Consider the following 23,815-nt stretch of genomic DNA (forward strand, 5'->3'; position numbering starts at 1 on the left):
TTTATCTGTGCTGGATTATGGTGATATTCTGTATATGAATGCCTCATCTTCATGTCTCAAAAAGGTTGACACCATGTATCATGCTTCCCCGAGGTTCATTACCAACTGTAGATCCATGACACATCATTGTGACCTGCATACAAGAGTACAATGGCCTTCTCTGGCCACTAGGAGGCAGGGACATTGGTGCACTTTTATTTACAAGGCCTTGCTTGGATTACTGCACCCCTCATTTGTTCTTTCTTCATAAGGAGAAGTGTGGAATCTTACTCCTTAAGATCTAAAGACCAGTTATTGCTTTCTGTTCAATTTGCCCGCACAGAGCTGGGGAAAAAAAGCCTTTTTACACTCTGCTCCTTTTGCTTGGAATATGCTGCAGAAAGACTGGAAACTAACTGAACTGGTATCTTTAAATGTTTTTAAGAACAAGCATCAGCGACGGAAACAATAATGTGCAACTGCTTTTTATGATGTATGTGGTTTTAATAATGTTAGCTTTTATGTATTTTTTTGTATTGAAATGTGCTGTCTCTTGGCCAGGACTCCCTGGCCAAATTACCTCTCCCTTAACTAAGCTCACTTTTCATTTATGATCCTACATCTGAAGTCCTGAGGTCCAAGAAGCTTTCGATACACTCAAAGACCTGTTCGTCTCTGCACCTATTCTCATTCAGCCTGATGCCTCATGTTAGTTCGTTGTGGAGGTTGATGCCTTTGATTCCGGTGTTGATACGGTCTTGCCCCAGAGAGAGGCGTCATCCGGCAAGCTTAAACCCTGTGCCTTTTTCTCTAAAAAGCTGTCCTCTGCCGAACAGAATTATGAGTTCAAGAATCGGGAACTGCTGGCTATTAAACTTGCCTTGGAGGAGTGGCATCATTGGCTGGAGGGAGCAGCGCAGCCATTCATCATCTTGATCGACCACAAGAACCTTGCCTTCTTTCGTTATGCAAAAAGACTCAATTCCTGTCAAGCCCATTGGTGCCTATTCTTTTACAGATTCAATTTCACCATCACCTACAGACCAGGCATTCGTAATGTTAAACCTGATGCACTTTCTCGACAATTCAATTCATCTGATAATTATACCGTCTCTCCCATCCTATCCCCCTCCTGCATTGAAGGCACCCTCACCTGGGAGATCGAGACTAGGGTGCGACAAGCCCAAGGTGAGGAACCTAATCACGTACCATGTCCCGCAGGAACTCTGTTTGTGCCTTCTTCCCTAAGGTCAGATGTACTCACCTGGGGACATACTTCACATGTCTTCTGCCATGCTGGCATCCACAGAACTCAAGCCTTGCTCAGCAGACGCTTTTTCTGGCCATCTGTGGAGAAGGATCTGCGTGAATACATCGCTGCTTGCTGCACCTATTTGTGTTCCAAGTCCTCCAACTCTCCACCCTCTGGTTTGCTCCATCCGTTATCCACTCCTGGTCGACCCTGGTTGCACATTACTCTGGATTTTGTCACTGGCCTGCCACCATCCCATGGCAACACTGTCATTCATACTGTTATTGATCATTTCTCCAAGTCTGCCTACTTTATCTTTCTGCCCCAGCTTCCCACTGCAATGGAAACAGCTAACAATCTTGTCAGCCACGCCTTCCATTACCATGGGATACCAGCAGACATTGTGTCCAACCAGGGTCAGTAATTCATCTCCCAGGTATGGAAAGCCCTTTGCTCTACCCTAGGAGCTCCATCAGCCTCTCTTCTGGTTTTCATCCCCAGTCCAAAGGTCAAGCAGAAAGGAACTGGAGGTGGGCCTTTCAGTTTTTGGTGGACTGGGAAGGTCATGGCCCAGAGGAACAGTCGTGGATCTCCCGATCTTTTATCTTGGGCCCTTCCCTTTTTGAGGATTTTTACCAGCCCAACCGGACAAGCATCCTGGACTGCCAGATGGTGGTTGTTGAGGGGGGGATAGTGTCATGGTACTCCTGTGAGCACTCTCCTTCCCTCCTCCCCTCTCTGCTTTCCTCTTTTAGACTGAACAAAGCTGTTGGCACTCACCTCATCAACTCTTTCAATTAAGATGGACCTTATCCAGCATTCACCGCCAGTTCGTTGCCCTCTATGGTGCAGTACACTTAAAAAAATAACTCATTGGATGAACTTAATTTAATTGTGGGCAGGATTTCCATCCAATAAATATGAGTAACCCCACCTCAAAGAAAATTCTTCCATTTAATGAAATAAAATTGAGTTAGTCGAACTCAATTTTATCAAGAAAGGCAAGGCAAAAAAACACACAATAGCAGTCTGTAGCCAGCCTTGAACTCAGAACCCCTGTATGTTAATCCCACTAACTAATCCACTGAGCATAGAACATATGGCCGCCGGTATGAAGAAATAGATTCATTATTTCCATAAATGAGGCTCGTCATGTATCGTTTTATTGGGAGAAGCCGATTTGAAACAATTTCATGCCACAGTTCGTTTTTTACTTGGAAAAAACGAACGAAAGTTTTCTCTCTTTGAAAAGTCGAAGGATTTGAAGGACCAAAAGTCATACCAGGGATTAGACGAAAGAGTTGAACATTTTAATAGTTGAATGGTTAAAATAGGTGAAAAATTGTAGCTGTAAGATGGCAAAAAGAATAAATAAAGAGAAACAGGAAAACAGCATTCAACAGCATGCGCCTTACTTGAACTCAGTTATTTTGGATTACTGGAGTTATAGGTGAAACTATTAATTCATTTTGTGTTAGGTCAATTAAATGTAGATACATTCTTTTAAAATAAATATTTTAAATAAAACAAATAGAATTTTATTGTGTTACATGAAAGAGGGGCTTGAATCATTTTTTTGAGTGTACCTGGTCTCATGTCATGTCTTGTTTGCCAAGCTAAATCTTATTCTGCTACTCTTAGTAACGATGAATTCATCCTTGTCTGCAGGACTTCAATCCACGTAGTCTGATCACAAACATCAAGATTCTACAACCTCTGCCTCGTCAAACCTGTGCTTCAACTATGCACGAACAAGATCACTCTTACCTTCTGGTCCCTGCCTCACCTCCATCCTCTCTGGGTGTCAACGTGCACAAGTTTTCTCGTTGTGCAGTAACATCCAAGGAAAAATAAAACAATTTCAATCAACTCCTTCTTGAATGATCTTTCCGGGTTCCAGACACTGGGTCTGTTCAAGTCATAGCTCATGACAGTTATAAAAATGTCAACAATAGCTAATAAAGAAGGACATTATTAGCATGAACTGAGTAATCTAAAGGCACGTTGTGATCCAGGGTTTGCGCAATCAAGCCTGCGGTTTGTGCACCCTTTCCCCCTGCGCACTTCACCACTTCCCTTTTTCTTGACACACACTTGTGGCACCTTCTCAAAGACAGGAGCGCTTGCAGCTACAGGGGGCGCCAATTCGCAGGTATCAAGCCGTTCCAAACTCTGCGGTATAACTGATAATAGAAAACCTTTAGTGGTAAAGATTCTTTGTTTGTTTGCTTTGTTGTCAATCACTGAGCCGCCGCCCCCTTAAAATTTGCCCCGAGCAATCGCCCGTACAGCCTGTGCCTAAAAATGCTTATGATTGGAATTAAGATCGATCGGTAATTTGGTTGGCAACAGGCAGACACCTCTTAAAATTCCAGACCTGCGTCATTTTGGATTTAACGGACACCTCCTGACCTGCACTTCATTGTGCGCCCTAGTGACCACCGCCACTACAGCCATTGGGATGCCCCCGGCCCGCCGGCCTCCTGCAAACCAGCTGACCCGAGGAGAGTTCTTCAGAGACGGCGCCGCAAGAGAGGGAAGAGGGGGGGGCTCCACGCTCGGCTAAAAGCCTGTACAACCCGACCACCGCTACCCAGGCTCTTGCTAGCCAACGTGCAGTCTCTGGACAACAAACTGGACGAACTAAGAGCAAGGACGACGACACAGCGGTAAATAAGAGGGTGCTGCGCTCTGATTTTCACTGAAACGTGGCTCTCAGAAAACGCCCCAAATTCCGCTCTGCAGCTACAGACGTACTCCATTCATTGGGGAGACTGGACAGCAGCCTCCAGTAAAGCGAAGGGGGGCGGCGTGTGAGTGTTTATCAAAAACACGTGGTGTGGGGATGTACGGACTGTTCACCAGCACTGTTCGCCGGATGTGGAGTTTTTGATGCTGAAGTGCCGTCTCTACTACCTGCCAAGGGAGTTTATAGCCTTGTTTTTAGGTGCCGTCTATATTCCCCCGTGAGCCAACTCTGCACCGGCTCTTGGCGAGCTCCATGACGTCATCAGCGCACTAGAGACGGCTCACCCTCATGGCTCACCCTCATGCTGTTTTTATTGCTCTTTGTTTCTGTACCCAGCCTACAGACAAAGACTCAAACAATCTAATCCAGTCACAAACAGGCTCAGATCTGGACACCTGAGACTGAGAGCACATTGCTGGACTGTTTCATGACAACAGACTGGGATGTGTTCAAAGCTGCAGCCACTCTGGAGGACTCCTCTGTCAGCATACAGGATTATGCTGGCTATGTGACTGGGTACGTCAGCACTTGTGTGGAGAACATTGTGCCCACCATCCAAGTCAGGAAGTTTCCTAACCAGAAGCCCTGGATAAATGGCCACGGACGTCACATGCTGCGTGCTCGCTCCACTGCATTTACATCTGGCAATGAGTCCGAGTACAAAGCTGCAAAGTACGACCTGAGGAAGGCCATCACAGTAGCAAAGAGGCAGTATAGAGAAAAGCTGGATGGCTTCTATTCTACTGCTGACTCTGGCCGCATGTGGAGGGGCCTACAGCACATCACAGACTACAGAAGCAGCACCAGCACCATCAGTGCTGCAGACAGCCTGCCCGATAGGCTCAATGCTTTCTACACCCACTTTGAGACATCCACCCCCCACACGGAGGGACCGTTATACTCTTGGACCATTACACCCCCCTCACCCCCACCAGTCGCCTCATCAGCCCAGGTAAACAAAGCTCTGAGGGGGATCAACACCCGCAAGGCCACAGGTCCGGACAACATTCATGGACGAGCCCTCAGTGCATGTGCTAACGAGCTGATAGATGTTCTCACCTCCATCTTCAACCTCTCCGTCAGCCAGAGAGTCGTCCCTTCCTGCTTCAAGACCACAACCATTGTTCCCCTCCCCGAGAAGAGCCCCCCCCACCTGCCTGAATGACTACAGACCGGTAGCACTCACTCCGATCATTATGAAGTGCTTTGAGAGAGTGATGCTGATTCACATTCAGAGCAGCATTCCAGACACACTAGACCCCCTGCAGTACGTATACCGGCCCAACAGGTCCACCTCAGACGCCATTGCTGCAGCACTACACACTAGAGGGCTGCATTGGGATCGGGTCCCGCCGGGTTCCGCGGAACCCAACCCAAATCTCGCGGGGTTGGGCGGTTTGGACTGTGCTGCGGGCGGGAGCGGCAAAAATAAACCCCGCGGGATCAGTGCTGGCATGAATATCTCATGAATATATATTAGCGGACTACGTTAGGCTGTGCAGCTGTTGGTTTCTTATGTACTGAAGCTCCGTGAAGGCATCAGGTAGAGACGCCCAATGGGCTCTGTCATGTAACCTGATGTTGGGGGTGCGCCCCGCCCCGCCTCTTACTAAGAGCGCGCTTCAGGCCGTCTGTCTGCGCGCGCACACACGCACACTTTTAACCGAACAGGATTTGTGAAAATATATTTAATATTTAAGTTGCACATTACACAAGAGGAATGCATCAAAAGATGAGGCTGGAGGAGGACATGAATCTCTTTAATAATATCAATACAAATACGTGTTTTTTTCCTACGGGACGGGGGACGATACAAAATCAATGCATCTCTATTACTGTGCGGGACTAAATTCTCTGAGTTTTGCGGGTGCGGGCGGGAGTGGACATACATACTGCGGGAGCGGGCGGGAGTGTAACGCATACGTTGCGGGAGCGGGCGGGATTGGTCAAAAATTCAGCGGGCGCGGGTGGGAGCGGGATGAAGAAAATAGTCCCGCGCAGGGCTCTACTACACACCTCCCTCTCATACCTTGAGAATAAAGATTCCTACATCAGGATGCTCTTTATTGACTCCAGTTCTGCATTCAACACGGTTGTTCCCCACAAACTCGGCCACAAACTGTTCCCCCTTTGGAATACACCCCATCATCTGTGACTGGCTCCTGGACTTTCTGCCTGGCAGGCCTCAGTCTGTCAGAGTAGGGAACAGGACTTCAGCCAGCATCATCACGAACATTGGCACACAACAGGGCTGTGTTCTCAGCCCCATCCTCTACACCCTGTTCACCCACGACTGTGCGGCCTCTCATAAGGACAACATCATCCTGAAGTTTGCTGACGACACCTCTGTGATAGGACGCATCACTGGTGGGGACGAAGCAGCCTACAGGAGGGAGGTGGCCAGTCTGGTGACATGGTGTGAGGACAACAACCTCACCCTCAACACAGACAAGACAAAGAAGATGATAGTGGACATGAGGAAGGAGAAAAGGAACCCTCATCAACCGCTTCTTATCCAGGGTCTGGAAGTGGAGAGGGTGAGCAGCTTCAAATATCTGGGGGTCCACATTAGCCAGGACTTCACCTGGACACTAAACACATCACAGCTGGTGAAGAAAGCTCATCAGCGGCTGTACTTTCTGGGGAGGCTGAGGAGGTTCGGCATGTCCCCAAAGATCCTCAGCAACTTCTACAGCTGCATGGTTGAGTCCGTTCTGACCAGCTGCATCACAGCTGCTCTACCGCCATGGACCGCAAACGCCTTCAGAGAGTGGTAAAGACCGCAGCCAAGATCACCAGGACTCCACTTCCCTCGCTGCAGAGCATATACAAACGCAGCGTCTGCAGGAGAGCTGCCTCCATCGTCAAGGACCCCACCCACCCGCAACGAGGACTGTTCACTCTCCTCCTCTTGGGACGGTGGTACAGGAGTGTGAAGTGCAGGACCACCAGACTCAAAAACTCTTTCTTCCCCTCTGCCATCAGACTCCTTAACAGCTGACAGGAGTCTGAAACAACAAACTTCACCTTTGCACATCCTCATTGTTCACTACTGTTATTGTCCCTTAGGCACTTTAGAATTGCAATTCGACATCTTGTGTTTTTGTGTATATGTTGTGTGTGAATTGTTTCAGTTCCTTTATACCTTTTGGCATTCGGAGCAGACAGCAAAGAAAGAATTTCATTGTGCAGGGAAACCCATTTCTTTACTGTGCATATGATAATAAACCCCTTGAATCTTTGAACCATGAATAATTTGAGAGCTTTGCTTTCTTGCTCAGCTCTCTCTTTACCACAACAGACCAGTACAGCCAATGGCTCAATAACCAAAAATCTGCACCGGAACTGATTTGTTTACACCAGGCATGTCCAAAGTCTGGCTAAATGCAGCCTGCGCTCAAGTTTCCACCTGCCCACATAGGCTCTGTTTATGAAATACTGTAAATAATACTTGGCCCCCAGCACTTTCTACAAACTGTATGATTTCTTGATTCTGTTTGGCTGAATTATGTTTTATCCATAGTAAACCTGAGGCAACACTATCATGCAACTCAACCCTTCCTCATTTTTAAAATTTCACAGCAAAACATGACATCCCACAATTATCTGAATCTAGAGCTAAACCTTTGTAAGCCTGTGCTGAACTAAGGGTGTGTATTGGCAAGAGTCTGACGATACGATAGTATCCCGATACGCTCCCTGCGATACGATACGTATCCCGATATTTTACCGAAACATGTTTTCTTTCTTTTTTTTTAAATATGACTTTGAAAAAAACTCAACCTGAATTTTAGTGTCTTCCACTGTAATAAAATGGTCAAATTCAGTTTATTTAATGATCACAATGTTAAGCACTGCAATTGTATCTCATATATAAGTTGCGTTTACCAAAGCAAATTCATAGTGCTTTTATTTTGGTAAGTTAAAATATAGAAAGGGAACAGTCAACATTGTCTGATTTAAAAAATATATATATTTTTAAGTGTAAGAAAAAACAAAGAATGAATGAGCCTTAACTAATAAGTTTCTATTGGGGAAATAAAATGATGTTTATTTTCAGCATTAATGTAGCTTCTCCAGTGCTTTTAAACAGTTCAGGAGCCTGAATGGTGCTTTAAAAATAAAGGGTGGGGGACATATACTGATTCTTTCCAGAAACAATGAAGTGTGATGATGAGGCAGCATGACAGAAACGAAGGAAAGTTGCTTGAATGTGACAAAAAAGGGGCTTTGTTTACATTTCTGCTCTGCTGCACCTTTGCAGCCACGCTTCTCACACGCAGAGGTAAACTGGTAACGCTGATCACCACAATGTCAGCCTTTTTCAGAGCATTGTTCACATCCCTCTGATCCATCAGGTCTCTAAACTAGAATCCATTGCTTTGAGGTTCTGCAGAACTTTAGCCCGCTTTGCTAGCATGTTACCAGATGCTAAGCGGATTAGCCTATTAGCTGCTGCCGTGCTTCATTGTCTATCTTATTTATCCGAGCCGCTAAAAAGCACAGCAATCCACGTTTTCATATCTTACTGGCAGCAACATGGCTCAGAGTTTCTGTTTGGCATCCATTCCAAGTAAAAACAAAGAAGTTCATGTCTCATAACAACAGAACAAGCTGCCTCTGGCTGCAGTCTTCCTGTTGTCTTGTGCAGAGTAGAGCTGCTCAAAGAGGCTCCGTGTTCTCAGCTGCCAACTAGCGGTCGGAGGGTGAAGTGGACAACAAGAGTCAGACGCCGAAGGACGCTTAGAAATAATTAAATAAATACCAATCTGGCAGCATTTTTGAATCGATACAAGTATTGCCAAATGACGTATTGAGATACATTGCCGAATCGTTTTTTTTCTTACTCCCCTATGCTGAACTTCTTTTTATTTGAGTTTTATGTGGATCTCAGGGGTTTTAGAAACACAACAAAATTAACAAACTACATTTTATTTTTGTTTTAGCAGAACTAGAGAGAAAAATTTTTTGTGCTGTTTTTTTGGACAATGGTTCTAAAAAGTATGCACAATTTTCTGAAGGAGGGAGGAGGAGGGGGAGGAGGAGACAGTCGGAGAACAGGTCAGTCTGGTCTTTCTCCACAAGCTGGTTGGGTGTTACCTGCCTGGGAGGTACTATAAGTGTGTTGGTATGAGTGTGTGTGTTGTTTTTATGTGTATTTGAGAGAAACAGATACAGAGAAGGAGAGAGAGCCACAGGGTGAGGGAGACAAAGAAGGAGAAGACAAACAGAGTGAGGTTTTCCTGGGATCTCTACTGGACATCAGCCAAGATGTTTAAGAAAAAGGACTCCAAGCCCCCCTCTGTAAAGATGAGCATGTGAGTCTTTTTCTTTGCGGAAAACGTTGGATGTGTGTGGTTTATTCCTCTTCCAGAGTTGAGAAGAGTGTTGCGTTTCCTTCTTCTTTTCTCTCGCTGTCACTCTTTAAGTCTTCAAAATAGACTTAAATTATCTGGTTATATTATTTTACTGCTACGCCTCTGTGATAATGACATTTTTTATGGTTGAGGTTTCCTTTGTGAATGTGAGACGGCTAAATTCTACGTCTCAAAGGTGATCTGGCTATGGTGCTCCTGCTTATGTGAAGGAGGTCTAGTAAAACACAAGAGCGTCTCTATGAGGCCATGAGTACAAGTGGCTGAAATAAGCTTCCCCCTTCCCAGGGTTGGCTGGGCGCTCCCTAGAGAGCGTAGGGTGAGGAGCTCGGCCCCCCTCGGAGAGCTCGGAGTAGAACCGCTTCTCCTCCACATCCGGAGGAACAATTTGAGGTGGCTTGGGCATCTAGTGTGGGTGCCTCCTCGACACCTTTGGGAGGAGGTGTTCCGGGCATTTTCAACTGGGCGGAGGCCCCATGAAAGGCCCAGAGATTACGCCTCTCGGCTGGCCTGGGAACGCCTAGGGGTCCCCCAAGAGGAGCTGGAAGAAGAGGCCGGGGCGTCTGGGTATCTTTGCTTTGATTGCTTAGACCCCTGGGACCCGTTCCCGGATAAGCAGAGGAAGATGGATGACACACGTCGCTCCTCCCCCTGCAAAAGAGTGCAGACGCTTTTTCCCCTGCTCCTGCCGCTTCCTGCTTTATTTGCTTTTTAATCATTTAATTAATCATTTTTCATTATTTTACCTCATCCACAAATCCTGGAATATCAGACTGGTCATCCTTTTTTGTGACTTCCACCTATACAAATCAATATTTTTACGTCTGACAAGCCAGCGACATGTCCGGAGGAGGAAGAAAAACAAACTCCCACTGTGAATGCTGTCGGATCTACCAACAAGAAATAAAAGAGCTACAAACACGGATATTTACCTTGGAAACTGAAAATGGACTTCACAAGACCCTTCCAGTAACATCGGGTGGTAAGAAGCCCACTCTTACTACAAATGAGAAGAATAACAGGGACATAGACCTGAGTGATGTTGTGTCTTTTCCGAAACTTTGTGCGGAGGAACTCTGTGTTAAGCCAAAGCGAAAAGATGACAAAACATCCGAAATAAAGCTCACAAACAGATTTTTACCCCTAACACAATGTGAAGTTAAAGAACAAAGTGAAATTGGACCACAGAATAGGAGTCATAATGTTGGCAACAAAGCACAGGCAGAAAGAAAATCTGTGCCAAACGTCAAGGTCAGAGATACGCTGCTGCTTGGAGATGGCGCTATCAGTGGAGTCAGCCACAGAAGAATGCAAACTTTATGTTGCCCAAGTTCTACTGTTCCAGTGATTACAGGACTCTTATCTAAAGTCTTGTACCAAGGAGTTAAACGAATAATCATCCATGTAGGTGCTGTCGATATCAAAAAAGAACAATCTGAACGTCTGAAAAAAGACTTCATCAAGTTATTTGAAGAGATCGACAAAGTAGAGGTTGAAGCATTCATCAGTGGACCTCTTCCTAACATCGATGGGGTGTCACTCAAGTTCAGCCGTCTGTTTCAGCTGAACAATTGGCTCTCCAGAGAGTGTGCTTCCAGAGGATTCCATTACATTGAGAACTTCAATACATTCTGGAAACGAAAGGACCTATTCATGGGAAGAGGCCCACACCTGAACAGAGGTGGAGCAAGAGAGTTAGTGAAGAACCTCCTCCACGCTCTGGGGCATAGAGGCCAAGGCCCTGAAAAGGCAGTAAGGAAGGACCGAGCCAGTGTCCCAGGAACCACAGCACAACGGCAACAACAACTACCTCCACCACCACCGGTCAATGACTTGGATCCAGTAGCACCAGCACAACAACCACCTCCATCTAAGGACTCAGCTGCACCAGCATCACAACAACCACCGCCAGCTAAGGACCCAACCGCAGAACCACAACAACAACCACCAGATTTGGCCCCAGAAATTCCACCATCTGACCAGCTCTGGGGGCCCCCTGCTACATCTACTCCCAGTGAAGACTCACTTTCCTTTTCGTCCCCCCCCACTTTCACCCATGGCCCTACCTAGCCATTTTGATAGCCTGATTAAGTCAGGAATTAAGATGGCTCCCCTAACACCTGTGAGCCTCACACCACACAGGAGCTCTCCTACCCCTCCAGCGCCCCCTCCACATCCTTCACCCAAAGTCCCTCCAACACGCCCCCTCCGTCGTTCACCCAAATCCCGTCCAGCTCCCACTCCTCCTGCTCAATCACCCAAACTACCCTCAACTCGACCTCTCCTGCGCGCCTCTAGACGTGCTAGGATGAAACGGGCCCCCAGTATCCTAGGAAAGGTTATGTCAAACTGGGGCCCTGTGATGAACAGCTTCCTTCTGGTGCTATACCTGTAGTTGCACCACGTAGAATGCAAAAAAGGGCAGTTAGACTGTCCAATCACAGAAATCTAGTTGATATCCCTTGCAAGAAGGTTTTGACCAGTCCCAAGGAAACTAATCTCAAACTTGCTGCACTCAATGTCAGATCTTTATGCAACAAATCATTTTTAATCAATAATCTTATCTCTTCTTTTAATCTTGATTTTATGTTTTTAACTGAAACATGGCTTGACAAAAACACAGGAAACATAGTTCTAGTTGAATCAACTCCCCCAAACTACAAACATGAATCGGAAATACGAGAAAATAAAAAGGGTGGAGGCGTTTCTGCACTGTTTAGAGATAATATTGCAACCCGCAGACTATCATTTGGTGTGTTTTCATCATTTGAGTATGTGTCCTTTAAGATTGAGTTAAAACAAACTCCTCCCTTACTCTGCATAGTCATGTACAAACCTCCTCAGCACAGCCAAAGTTTCATTGATGATTTCACTGAAATGCTCTCAGTTGTGTGCACAGACTTTGATGGTCTAGTCATTACAGGTGATTTTAATGTTCATGTTGACAATGTCAATGACAAAAATGCAAAAGAGCTCAATGGTGTCCTTGAAACCTTTGATCTAATTCAGCATGTGAGTTGCCCCACCCACAGCAGAGGGCACACTCTGGACCTGCTCATCACAAAGGGGGTTAATATTCACAATGTCAGTGTGGTTGATGTCGCCCTCTCTGATCATTTCTGTGTATTCTTTGACCTGTCTGTTGCTCCCAAACCACCGCCTGGCCCTGCAGTTGTCCAAAGGAGACAAATAAATGAGAGCACTAGGGCACAGTTTGTAGAAATGATAGACCTTGAAAACGCCTCTGGTGCCAATGTTGATGAAATGCTGAATTCTGTTACTTCTAGCATCTTGAATGTTCTGGATGCCATTGCCCCTATGAAGGTTAAATTGAGAAAACATAGACAGAAAGCTCCCTGGAGGAACGATGATCTAGTGAGGGCACAGAAACAACAGTACCGCAGAGCTGAACGACAGTGGCGCAAGTCAAAACTCCAGGTTCATTATGAAATGTATAAGGGGGAGTTGTACGCTTACAACCAGATCTTATGCAGAACAAGGGAAAGGTACTTCTCTGAAATAATTGGAAGTTGCAGCAGCAACTCTCGTGTCCTGTTCACAACAGTAAACAGATTAACTAACCCTCCAACCCAGCTACCAATAGAACTAGTTTGCACACCTAAATGTAATGAGTTTGCTGTATTTTTTAATGACAAGGTTCAGGGCATTAAAAAAGCCATCAACTCCACAACACATATAACTATCGAACGGCCACCTACTCACTCTAAGCTGACTCACTTTATACCTGTCACTGACCAGACTGTCCAAGAGACCATCACCCGTCTGAGCTTGTCTACATGCTGCCTTGATGTGTTACCCACTAGATTTCTAAAGTCTGTCTTGAACAGTGTGTTGCCATCAATTACTCAAATAGTTAACATGTCTCTTCAATCTGGAATATTTCCAGAGGCCTTAAAAACTGCAGTCATTAAACCTCTCTTGAAGGAGAGCGGTCTTGATCCCACTGTACTGAATAATTACAGACCTATCTCTAATCTGCCATTTTTAGGAAAAGTCCTTGAAAAAGTTGTCTACCAACAGCTCACTGATTTTCTCTTATTAAATAATTCATTTGATGTTTTCCAGTCAGGTTTTAGACCCCATCATAGCACAGAAACTGCTCTTATCAAGGTAACCAATGACATCCGCCTGAACACTGATGATGGCAAAGTCTCTGTCTTAATCCTGCTAGACCTGAGTGCTGCCTTTGATACTGTTGATCATGGGATCCTTTTGCACAGACTCCAAGACTGGGTTGGCATCTCTGGATCTGCCCTAAGTTGGCTCAAGTCTTATCTAGAAGACAGGAAATATTTTGTTGAAATTGGGAGTTGTGTCTCAGACTACATGGCCTTGACTTGTGGTGTGCCCCAGGGATCGATCCTGGGACCCCTTCTGTTCAACCTCTACATGCTGCCACTAGGGCAGTTAATACGCAGTAATAACATATCTTATCACAACTATGCAGATGATACTCAGATCTATGTGTCACTGACAACAGGTGAATATGGGCCGGTGGATTCACTCAGCCACTGCCTCCAACAGATCAGTGCGTGGATGCAGAACAACTTTCTCCAGCTAAACTCAAACAAGACCGAAGTTATTATTTTTGGCCCACGGAAACAAAGAGAAAGAGTCAGTAGCTACCTTCATTCTCTGTCTCTTAAACCCTCAAATCAAGTCAGAAACCTAGGGGTAATCATGGACTCTGACCTGAACTTTAACAGCCATATCAAATCAGTAACATCAGCGGCATTTTACCATCTGAAAAACATTGCCAAAATCAAAAACATAGTGTCAAAACCAGACCTGGAGATACTTATTCATGCATTTGTCTCCAGTAGGTTAGACTACTGTAACGGCCTGCTCACCGGCCTCTCCAAACGAGGTGTAAAACAGCTTCAGTACATCCAGAATGCTGCTGCTCGAGTCCTGACCAGAACCAGGAAGTATGATCACATTAGCCCTGTGCTCAGGTCTCTGCACTGGCTCCCTGTACCTCAAAGAATAGACTTCAAAGCAGCTCTGCTTGTGTACAAGTCTCTCCATGGCCGAGCACCAAAGTACATCTCTGACATGTTAGTGCCATATGAACCATCTCGTACTCTGAGGACCTCAGGGGCCGGCCTCCTGTTGATTCCCAGAGCCAGAACTAAACAAGGGGAATCAGCGTTTCAATATTCTGCAGCTAAAATCTGGAACAGCCTCCCTGAAGGCGTAAGACAGGCCTCTTCTGTGTTCATGTTCAAATCTAGACTTAAAACATTTCTGTTTAGCCGTGTATATGACTGAAAGGTCCTATCTGCACTTTTCTTTCCTTTCCTTCCTTTATTTTTAAATCATTTTTCAAATTTTTTCTTTTCTTTTCTTTTAAAGTAAATTTTACGTTGATTATTTCAATGATGTATTGTGATTTTAATGCATTTTTCTGTTTTGTGAAGCACCTTGAATTACTTTGTGTACGAATTGTGCTATACAAATAAACTTGCCTTGCTTAAATTGATTTTTGATCAGATCAGATTTGATCTGCATTTTGGGGTCATTAACATATAAAATGTCATAACCATCACGATGTCTGAGTTTTAAACTTTAGCAAAGCTTCACATTATTGCAGGAGTTATCAGCAAACCTTCACTGGCTTAGAAGTATTCAGACTGTGAAGGATTTCTCTGCTGTGAAATTTCCTCTCCGGTTTGTCAGGTTTTGGACAAAAGAAAAAAATAATGCAGTTTAGGGTAAATTTTTATGTTGGGGATCCAACTTTCAAATATTTGTATCTGTTGTCTAAACATTTACACTATAGATTTTCAAAAATAACATTTTCTAGATTGAAATTTCAGATGTTGAAGTTTGACCCCCCCACTTCTCCTCACCCTGCAGGTCTCAGCCCGCCATCTTTGCCCAGCTGATTCCCATAATAAAAAAACACGCCAACGTGGTGGAGAAAAATATCCTCCAGGTTAAAGAGCTGCTAACTATGGTGAGGACCAATAATCAGTTTGGCACATTTGATGTTGCAGTTCTTTTTACCTTCAGTTAACACCTGATAAAACTATTATATCATTGAAAACCGTTTGCTATACCTAATTCAGGGAGCGGGAATTGTGGAGAGTCCATGTTTTTTCATGCTTTTTACTGTACAGCTCTCACTGTTACTGTGTATTAAAAGTGTTAAATATTTAAAATTTGACTTGCACCTTCCAGGATGCTAAAAATAGCAAAAAGAAGCATCAAAAAGAGGTCTCTGATAAACTTGGTGAGGGTAGGGAGCTGCTGAAGGTCCTTTTCCAGGAAATGGACAAAACCAAGGAGCTCAATCATCCACAGGCTCAGGAGATTGAAAGAGGGTGAGTAGAGAAAGAGCCTACGAGGACGGAGGACCTGTGCGTCTAGCAAACAGTGTATCAGAAAGATGCTGAATCCATGTTTTGGTGTCCTGTAGTATCATCCAGCTCAACAAGCACTGGCTGTCGGTCTGCTCCTTCTACCAAGATGTCTATGAGAAGATCGACGTGTCACCAGTGGATAAAACTGCCTCGGGGCCTGTGGTCGTTCAGAATGAAGTAGGTGCAGTCGCAACACCAAGAAAAGCAGTCACTACCTTTAAAAACGTCCTGTATGCTTTAAATCGCAGACATCTATGGAGCCTACATTTGTAACCTGGACAGAATCTAGAGAGGAATCTACAGTTTATCACGTCTCTGTGACAGTGATGCAGTTCATCTGCAGATGTTGCCATCAATAACCTCAACCTGTGACCACAGTAGTAGTATTAAACACAGAAGCATTTTTGGAACCTGTTCTTTAATCTGTTTAACGTTTGGGTAAATGCTTCATCCTTTTGTAAATATTGGACCACAAGTTAACATTGACAGTCTCCCCAATGATTTATATCGATAGAGGCGACATGACATAAATTCTTGTGGGAAGAGAGCACCGCCATCTTGGGGAGGTCGGGTCACCGCTGCAGCTATACATTTGTCATTGAAGTTTGAGCTTTGAACGTTGTCTGTTTCTCTTGTTTAACAAAAAGAAAAGATAGCTTTTACATTGAATGGTATATGTGATTTATCATGTGTTTATCTTACATCTGGAATGTCTAACATTTCTTTGTTGTAAAGGTTGATTAGGCCTAGTAATAATTAGTAAAATGTAAATTTATGACTGTGACGGTATATAATGTAAAAAACTGTTGGGGTTATCGCTTAAACTCCATTAACTTACCACATTTTTGTGAAATGTGATTTGGCGCTTCGTTAAAGCCTGTGATCTTATCTTTCTGAAAAACTATTCAGTAGATGCCCTCTTTACAAACTTTATTGGCCAACTCTTAATTTGAATGATCTGTAATGTTAAATGTGTGAATTTGAATAGGTATTTGCTGTATAATCCACTAATATTGTAAATATTTTGTAACCATGGAGCCAAAGAAAAATACATTAAAATTTAACATACAGTAAATTCATTCAAATGACCAAACTTTTGGTCTGTACTGTATATTAAAGTACAAAATATCCAAATAAACATAAAGGCCCTAGGGAAAAAGCATTTAAATTTAAGTAAATATATTTACGTCCAAAAACGTGCTTCATATGTTAATTGGTGAGTCTAAATTGTCCCCAGGTGTGAATGTAGAGGGTGTGGGTGTGTGATTCTGGACATTCTACCCTGCGACAGACTGGCGACCTGTCCAGGACATCCCCTGCCTTCACCCACAAGTGGCCTGGATAGGCTCTGGCAGCCCCGTGATCCTATTAAACAGAAGAAGATGTTCACTGTATTTCACCCAAACCGTTTTTAACTTTTCCTCTCCCAAAGGAGAGGAACGAACAAAACCGAGCTGACGAACCGCCGCCAACAAGTCCTTCAGTGAGTCCTGATAAAAACCTTGATCAACCACCAATAATTTTTTCAACTACATCTGCTACTGTTCAAGTCTCCTCTATCTCTTTAACTACTTTTTCTCTGTGAAACAGACACTCAAAAAAACCTACTCTACCTCACCATGTACTGAGCAAAAACCCTTTCCTTACCATTCTGTTAAGACCTGACGTAAGGAGGCAGGATCCTGTTGTAAACTAACGACCTTCATCATTTCTTCATCTTCTCATTTATACAACAACTAACAGGGTTATTGACTATTGTAGGAGCCAAATTTAAAATGTCTCCAGATTAATGGTCATTCATTTCCTGCCTGATATCCACCAGCATTAGGACATGTTTCTTGAAACATGCAATGACTCTGTCCTTCATGGAGAAGATTATCTTCTTCCTCAATGACTGCTTCATGTTCATCTACTGTGTGTTGCTGCTGTCAATTTCTTTAATCTCCTTTTCTTTACAAAAATAATTTAAACCTCTGTCTTTACACTAACAAATTATGTTTCAAATACTGCAGGGTTTGCCAGGTAGCCCATTAGTTGTTTGCGTTAAACAGACCTGTAACTGGACTGTGAACACGGTTCTGTCCTTCTTTGGGTAATGCCAACATTTACATAAATCGAATATCTAACACTTCAAATGGTGCTACAAACTATTTGACACAATTACCTTCCTGACAATACATGTAGAACAAGATTAACTCCTTTTTACATAAGCGCTAACTGGGACTGTGTAACTCTGACGTGTTCAGAGCTTTGCTTTAGACATCTCTTCACAAGTACATTGATTTAAAATAGAAGCAATTACGTCTTGTTCTTATTCTGTTTAATAGAAATGACCTTTGGTTAAAAAAATGTTAAAAAATAAAAAGTTTAAATATTTCATTCTGTGTAAAAGCAAATGTGTTAAAAGAGTGGTGTTAGACATAAAGTTTTCTTTCTTCCATTTGTATAAAAGCTCCCGACACTCTTCAGAAATATGATGGGAGCAAACAACCAGATCAACATGTTTGATGATGACTCCTTACTGGACTGGACGGAGATTGGCAAAGGAGGGTTTGGCAGTGTGTACAAGGCCAGGCATAACAAAATGGGACATGATGTGGCCATTAAGATACTGCATGATGTTAGGTGGGTGTACATGTTTTATTGAACTTCACTAATTGTATGCTGCATCATCTTCTTCCAAGCCTACTGGTAATGACTGAGCACATGCTTTACCGTTGCAGTGTGGAGGAATCACTGTTTGAGGAGGCTAAATTTCAGAAGTTGTTCTCCTGCAAATTTGTCCTGAGGGTTTATGGGATGTATAAGGGAATCCCTCCATATAAAACAGTCAAGCAAGAAGGAATAGTCATGGAGTTCATGACCAGAGGATCTATTATGGATCTATGCAAAAACTTGCGAGGTCCTCCTCCGTTTCCTCTGGCCTGCCGGTTGATCCAGGATGTGGCTTCAGGAATGCGATTCCTCCATTTAATGGGTATCTTGCACCGCGACCTAAAAATGCCGAATGTAATGCTGTCTGAAGGACTTCATGCCAAGGTAAAATGCATCTAAATAATAGTGGGTTTACAGTATGAATGTAATTCTAAACTCTTGTTTTATTTGCCTGCTACTCTTTAGCTGGCAGATTTTGGTCTGTGCACAATGTCTGCCACCTGTTGCCCCAGCAATGAAGGAGAAACAGAGAATTTAGGCACACTGAAGTACACGCCACCTGAAGCTTATGACATCAACTACAAACCTGTTCGCTCTTTTGACGTGTACAGGTAAACAAAGCTAAATGGATCTTTTTTTCAAGAACTTTTTTGCTATTAATGTTACAGCTCATAACCAGAAAGGACCCATGAGCAGGAAGGACTCGAATCCAAGGAGTTTGGAAACCAAAAAGGGTTGAAAAACCATTGGTATTGACCAGTGCGTTGTGTGAGTATTCTGCCAAGGGTAGTTGAGATGACCAGGTGTTGGGGTTCTTCGAGCACATAGCTCGTGGAGTGGTCTTGGAATCCTGGTTGAACCCCTCCAACTGGCCGTTGGTCGGAGGGTGAAAACCAGAACTTAAACTGACTTTAACCCCTAACAATTTACAGAACTCCTTCCCAAAGGAGACTACAAATTGAGGTCCATGTTCTGGGGGGCACCGGCAGAGGCTGAAGTAAGCTGGCAGGGGGAGTCCCAGGAGTTTTCACACTAGCACATACTGGGCATGAAGCAGCTAACACCCTTATGTTAGAGGACATAGTGGGCCACCATTATCTTTGGGCCACCAGGAAGGCGGTTCTAGTCATTCCAAGATGGCAGGCTAGGCGAGACGAATGCCCCCCTTTCAGGACCGACTGTTGTATATGAGAGGGTACAAACAGACACTCTGCAGGGCAACCAGATAGAATGTTAGTGGGGTCTGGAACCGAAGCCTTGACCCTGCGCTCCAAAGACCACCAGGTAGCCCCCAAAACCAGACGAGAAGGAACAATGGTGTTGGATATTGAAGAGTCCCCTCCTTCCTCTCTCTGATGCAAATAGGACAAGGCGTCTGGCTTGATGTTTTTGCTGCTAGGACGATAAGAAAGGGTAAATTTGAAGCGATCGGGAAAAAAAGCCCACCTTGCCTGGTGAGGGTTTAAATGTTTGGCAGTCCGGATATACTCCAGGTTCTTGTGGTCAGTCCACACCACAACTGGTTTTTCAGCCCCCTCCAACCAGTAATGCCACTCCTCAAGAGCCAATTTGACAGCAAGTAATTCTCTTTTAACTCTTGTGCTATCTTAGATGACCCCACCCTTGCATTGAGATGTTCTCCCTACCATGACAAAGGTGGATAAAGGTGGAAAGATTTCATGTAATCCATGGACACCAGTGAAGATCACAAATCATTGAAGAAAAAAGGTTCAGAGCTCTGTCTAGTGGGTCTAGATGACATGGTTGGAATTACTGGGACAGCCTTTAATTGGTTTAGGTAGATAGATAGATAGATAGATAGATAGATAGATAGATAGATAGATAGATAGATAGATAGATAGATAGATAGATAGATAGATAGATAGATAGATAGATAGATAGATAGATAGATAGATAGATAGATAGATAGATAGATGGATGGATGGATGGATGGATGGATGGATGGATGGATGGATGGATGGATGGATGGATGGATGGATGGATGGATGGATGGATGGATGGATGGATGGATGGATGGATGGATAGATAGATAGATAGATAGATAGATAGATAGATGGATGGATGGATGGATGGATGGATGGATGGATGGATGGATGGATGGATGGATGGATGGATGGATGGATGGATGGATGGATGGATGGATGGATGGATGGATGGATGGATGGATGGATGGATGGATAGATAGATAGATAGATAGATAGATAGATAGATAGATAGATAGATAGATAGATAGATAGATAGATAGATAGATAGATAGATAGATAGATAGATAGATAGATAGATAGATAGATAGATAGATAGATGGATAGATGGATAGATGGATAGATGGATAGATGACTTTATTAATCCCACGATGGGGAAATTTCATTTATTATTTTATGTATTTATTTATTTTAAAATAAATATCATTTAATGTTTATTTATTTTCATTTATCTTTCATTTTATTATTAGTTTAAATTAATTTTCATCTGAAAGGCACAAACTGATATGTGGGGTGCCCCAAGACTCCATCCTGGGTCCTACACTTTTTAATCTTTACATGCTTCCGCTTGGTGATGTCATCGGGAGACATGGCTTTAACTTTCATAACTATGCTGATGACACTCAACTGTATGTAGCTGTGTCTCCTGATGACACTGGACCTGTGGACAGCCTTTTAAATTGTATTTTAGATATTAAAATGTGGATGGGAGAGAACTTTTTGCAGCTCTTGGTAATCGGTTCTGAAGCTGAGAGAGATAAGGTCCAGTTTTATCTGTCAAACAACTTTATGACTATATGTGATAGAGTAAGGAACCTCGGTGTGGTTGTAGATGTAGATCTTAGCTTTGACCAACATGTGAACCAAGTTACTAAAACTGCATTTTACCATCTGAGGAATATCTTCCGAGTGAGACCCTTTCTCTCTAGAGCCAGTGCTGAAATCTTAATTAATGCTTTTATTACATTATGATTAGATTACTGTAATGCCCTCCTCTCTGGGGTAAAGAAAAGCACTCTTAATGGCCTGCAGCTAGTCCAGAACTCTGCTGCACGCCTTTTAACGAGAACCAGGAAGAGGGAGCACATTACACCAATCTTAAAATCTCTGCACTGGCTCCCTGTCAGCTTCAGGATTGATATTAGGATTCTTTTAATAGTTTACAAGAGTGTTCATGGTATTCGTCCTTCGTTCATACCAGATTTGCTTTTAACTTTAATAACCAAAAATCCTCCACATTTGTGGGACAAAAAACGAGAGATAACTGACAGGACTAGACAGGACACTGCGACAACAGAAAAACAAAGACAGAACCTTAAATTACTAAACACACTCATTGAAAATAGCAAGCAGCTGAGAAGCCTGGTGAGTGCACAGAATGGGAGCGAATGCAGCTGCAATCATGACAATTTATCTTTTTTATAATAAGACTAAATATTTTCATATTATAATATGAAATAATAATAATATATAAATCATGCAAATTACTTCAAAAATGATTTTTCAATGTCTTTTTGAAACAAATTTACTTCACTCCAACTGTTGTCACAAGTATATTTTTCTGTTTTTTCCAGTTTTGCAATTTTTCTCTGGGTCATCCTCTCTGGAGAAGAACCTTTCCCCAGTGAGTTCAATCAGTTTTCTTATTATCAATACATGCCTTTAAAATAAAGACCAAATGAAAGATCTGACATCCTTTTATCTGTAAAATGAACCCATTTTCATCTCTGCTTCTGTGTTTCAAAAAACAAAGCTGCTCATCCAACACGTTTGCGCAAGTGTGTCGCTAAAGGTCAAAGACCCACTCTTGAAGAATTATCAAAGCAAGATAAAGCAGGAATGAACGATCTGCTCGTTTTAATGCAGAAGTGCTGGAACGGTGATCCAACCCAGAGGCCAACATTTGGAGGTATGAGATCATTTTAATTACAGACATGTTCAAAGTTATCTCAAAATCATGGTCTTCTCTGCAAAAAGCAACTGGAATTTTCCAGTATACATTCTGTTTTTTCATCTGTTCTCCTTCATTATTTAAAATTCTTTAGAGATTACTCCCATGGTGGAGAACGTGTACGCAAAGCATAAATCCAAAATTATTCATGAGGTCTACGAGGTTCTAAAACAGCTGGTAAGAAAAAAAATGTTTTGAATAAAAACACCTAGTTTGAAAGTGAACGAGTGGTTATTTTATTCTTTCCTCTAATTTTTTCACACATTTTGTTCTTTCAGGACAGTGACTCAGGAAGCATCACATAATCCTCAGTTTACTAGCAACTCCACCAAAGTTTCATACTGTAATATATTTTAGGCCTGGGTTTTATTTTCCACATTTTATTAAATTGAATTTACCAGAGCCTTCACGATCCCTTCACGATTTTTACTGCCTGTTTGCTATTTTTTTATTGTTTTTGTTTTTATGTTATTCTTTCGATCTGCTCGATTTGATTCAATTTTGAACTTATACGGTTATTTAGACATATTTGTACAGAAATACAATAATAACCAACATAGATTTTAAATAAAATGTATTAGTGAAAGAATAAACCAATAAGATTGTTAACACCATAAAGTGTTCTCAAACGAAGCAGCTCCAACAAATATGTGTAGATCATTATGTTCCGCCTCTAGAGAGCGTTTCGGTTTGGCCACTTTATTACACTTTATTTCAGAAGATTTGAACAAATAACTGAGTTTTATACCACAAAGGGTTAATTTAAAGAAAAAATTTCCTTAAAAGAGTTTGGAAAATTTCTGGCTGTGAGAATATAAAGCTGTTCATTTAGTCAGCAATGTATGTTTGGGTCAATTGTGCATTAGCATTAGCCATATAATGGTAAATTGTTAGGTTTGGAGTTGCTGGACCCAAAAAGGCAGACAGGGACTTGGTTTGATTTAGTGAGTTTTATTGTAGGATGAAAAAGAAGGGGTTGGGCGTTGGATCTTTGGCGTTGGTTTTGGTTCTTTGGGTTTTTGTTCTTTGGAGGTGGATTCAGAGTTTCTTGTGGCTTTTGATCAGGAGGCTTGGGTTCATGAGGCTTTGGTTCTGATGGCTTTGGTGTGGACGTTGGCTTTGGCGTTGGCTTGGGGTGTCGGCTTTGGCTTGGTGTGGGCTTTGGCTTGGCTTTGGCATAGGCTTTGGCGTAGGCTTTGGCGTAGGCTTTGGCGTAGGCTTTGGCTTGGATCGGCGAGTCCTTCATTAGAGCAGACGAACCGACAATGGCTGGAGGGCAAGATGGACTAAAATAGGTTCACTGATGCTGAACAGGTGTGCAAGACCGGATCCTCAAGCAGGTGTGCGGGGACGACCCTGACGCCTGACATAAATTCCATTATGTGTTATCATCAAGCTAGTGGAATTTGGTTTATTGCTGTTTCTGGAATCGAAGTACCCGATTTTATCAAACCCATCCTTATTG

At 43.1% G+C, this 23,815-nt stretch overlaps 1 protein-coding gene across 2 annotated transcripts; it reads left to right on the top strand.

Moving 5' to 3' along the window:
* The first annotated feature begins 9,120 nt into the window (after window positions 1-9,120).
* On the top strand, window positions 9,121-22,955 carry LOC110013360 (receptor-interacting serine/threonine-protein kinase 3-like). Of its 2 annotated transcripts, XM_023954228.2 has the most exons (12): window positions 9,121-9,298; window positions 15,236-15,335; window positions 15,560-15,702; window positions 15,798-15,918; window positions 17,174-17,224; window positions 18,194-18,366; window positions 18,465-18,780; window positions 18,862-19,007; window positions 21,974-22,023; window positions 22,153-22,308; window positions 22,445-22,527; window positions 22,629-22,955. In XM_023954228.2, the coding sequence occupies exons 1-12, from the start codon at window positions 9,252-9,254 to the stop codon at window positions 22,653-22,655; spliced, it is 1,413 nt and encodes a 470-aa protein (XP_023809996.1). In that variant the 5' UTR covers window positions 9,121-9,251; the 3' UTR covers window positions 22,656-22,955. The 2 variants fall into 2 exon arrangements, with proteins under 2 accessions (XP_023809996.1, XP_078804051.1); XM_078947925.1 differs by lacking the exon at window positions 17,174-17,224.
* The last annotated feature ends 860 nt before the right edge of the window (window positions 22,956-23,815 follow it).

This window comes from Oryzias latipes, chromosome 1 (genome assembly GCF_053564925.1).
Source record: "Oryzias latipes strain Hd-rR chromosome 1, Olatipes_Hd-rR_3.1".
NCBI classification, from domain to species: domain Eukaryota; kingdom Metazoa; phylum Chordata; class Actinopteri; order Beloniformes; family Adrianichthyidae; genus Oryzias; species Oryzias latipes.

Bases quoted from the DNA above. Each gene is read 5' to 3' on its own strand.
- LOC110013360 (XM_023954228.2), top strand. From the start codon at position 9,252: ATGTTTAAGAAAAAGGACTCCAAGCCCCCCTCTGTAAAGATGAGCAT. The intron at 18,367-18,464 runs GTGGGTGTACAT...TTACCGTTGCAG, and splicing joins AAGATACTGCATGATGTTAG to TGTGGAGGAATCACTGTTTG. The intron at 22,309-22,444 runs GTATGAGATCAT...AAAATTCTTTAG, and splicing joins CCAGAGGCCAACATTTGGAG to AGATTACTCCCATGGTGGAG.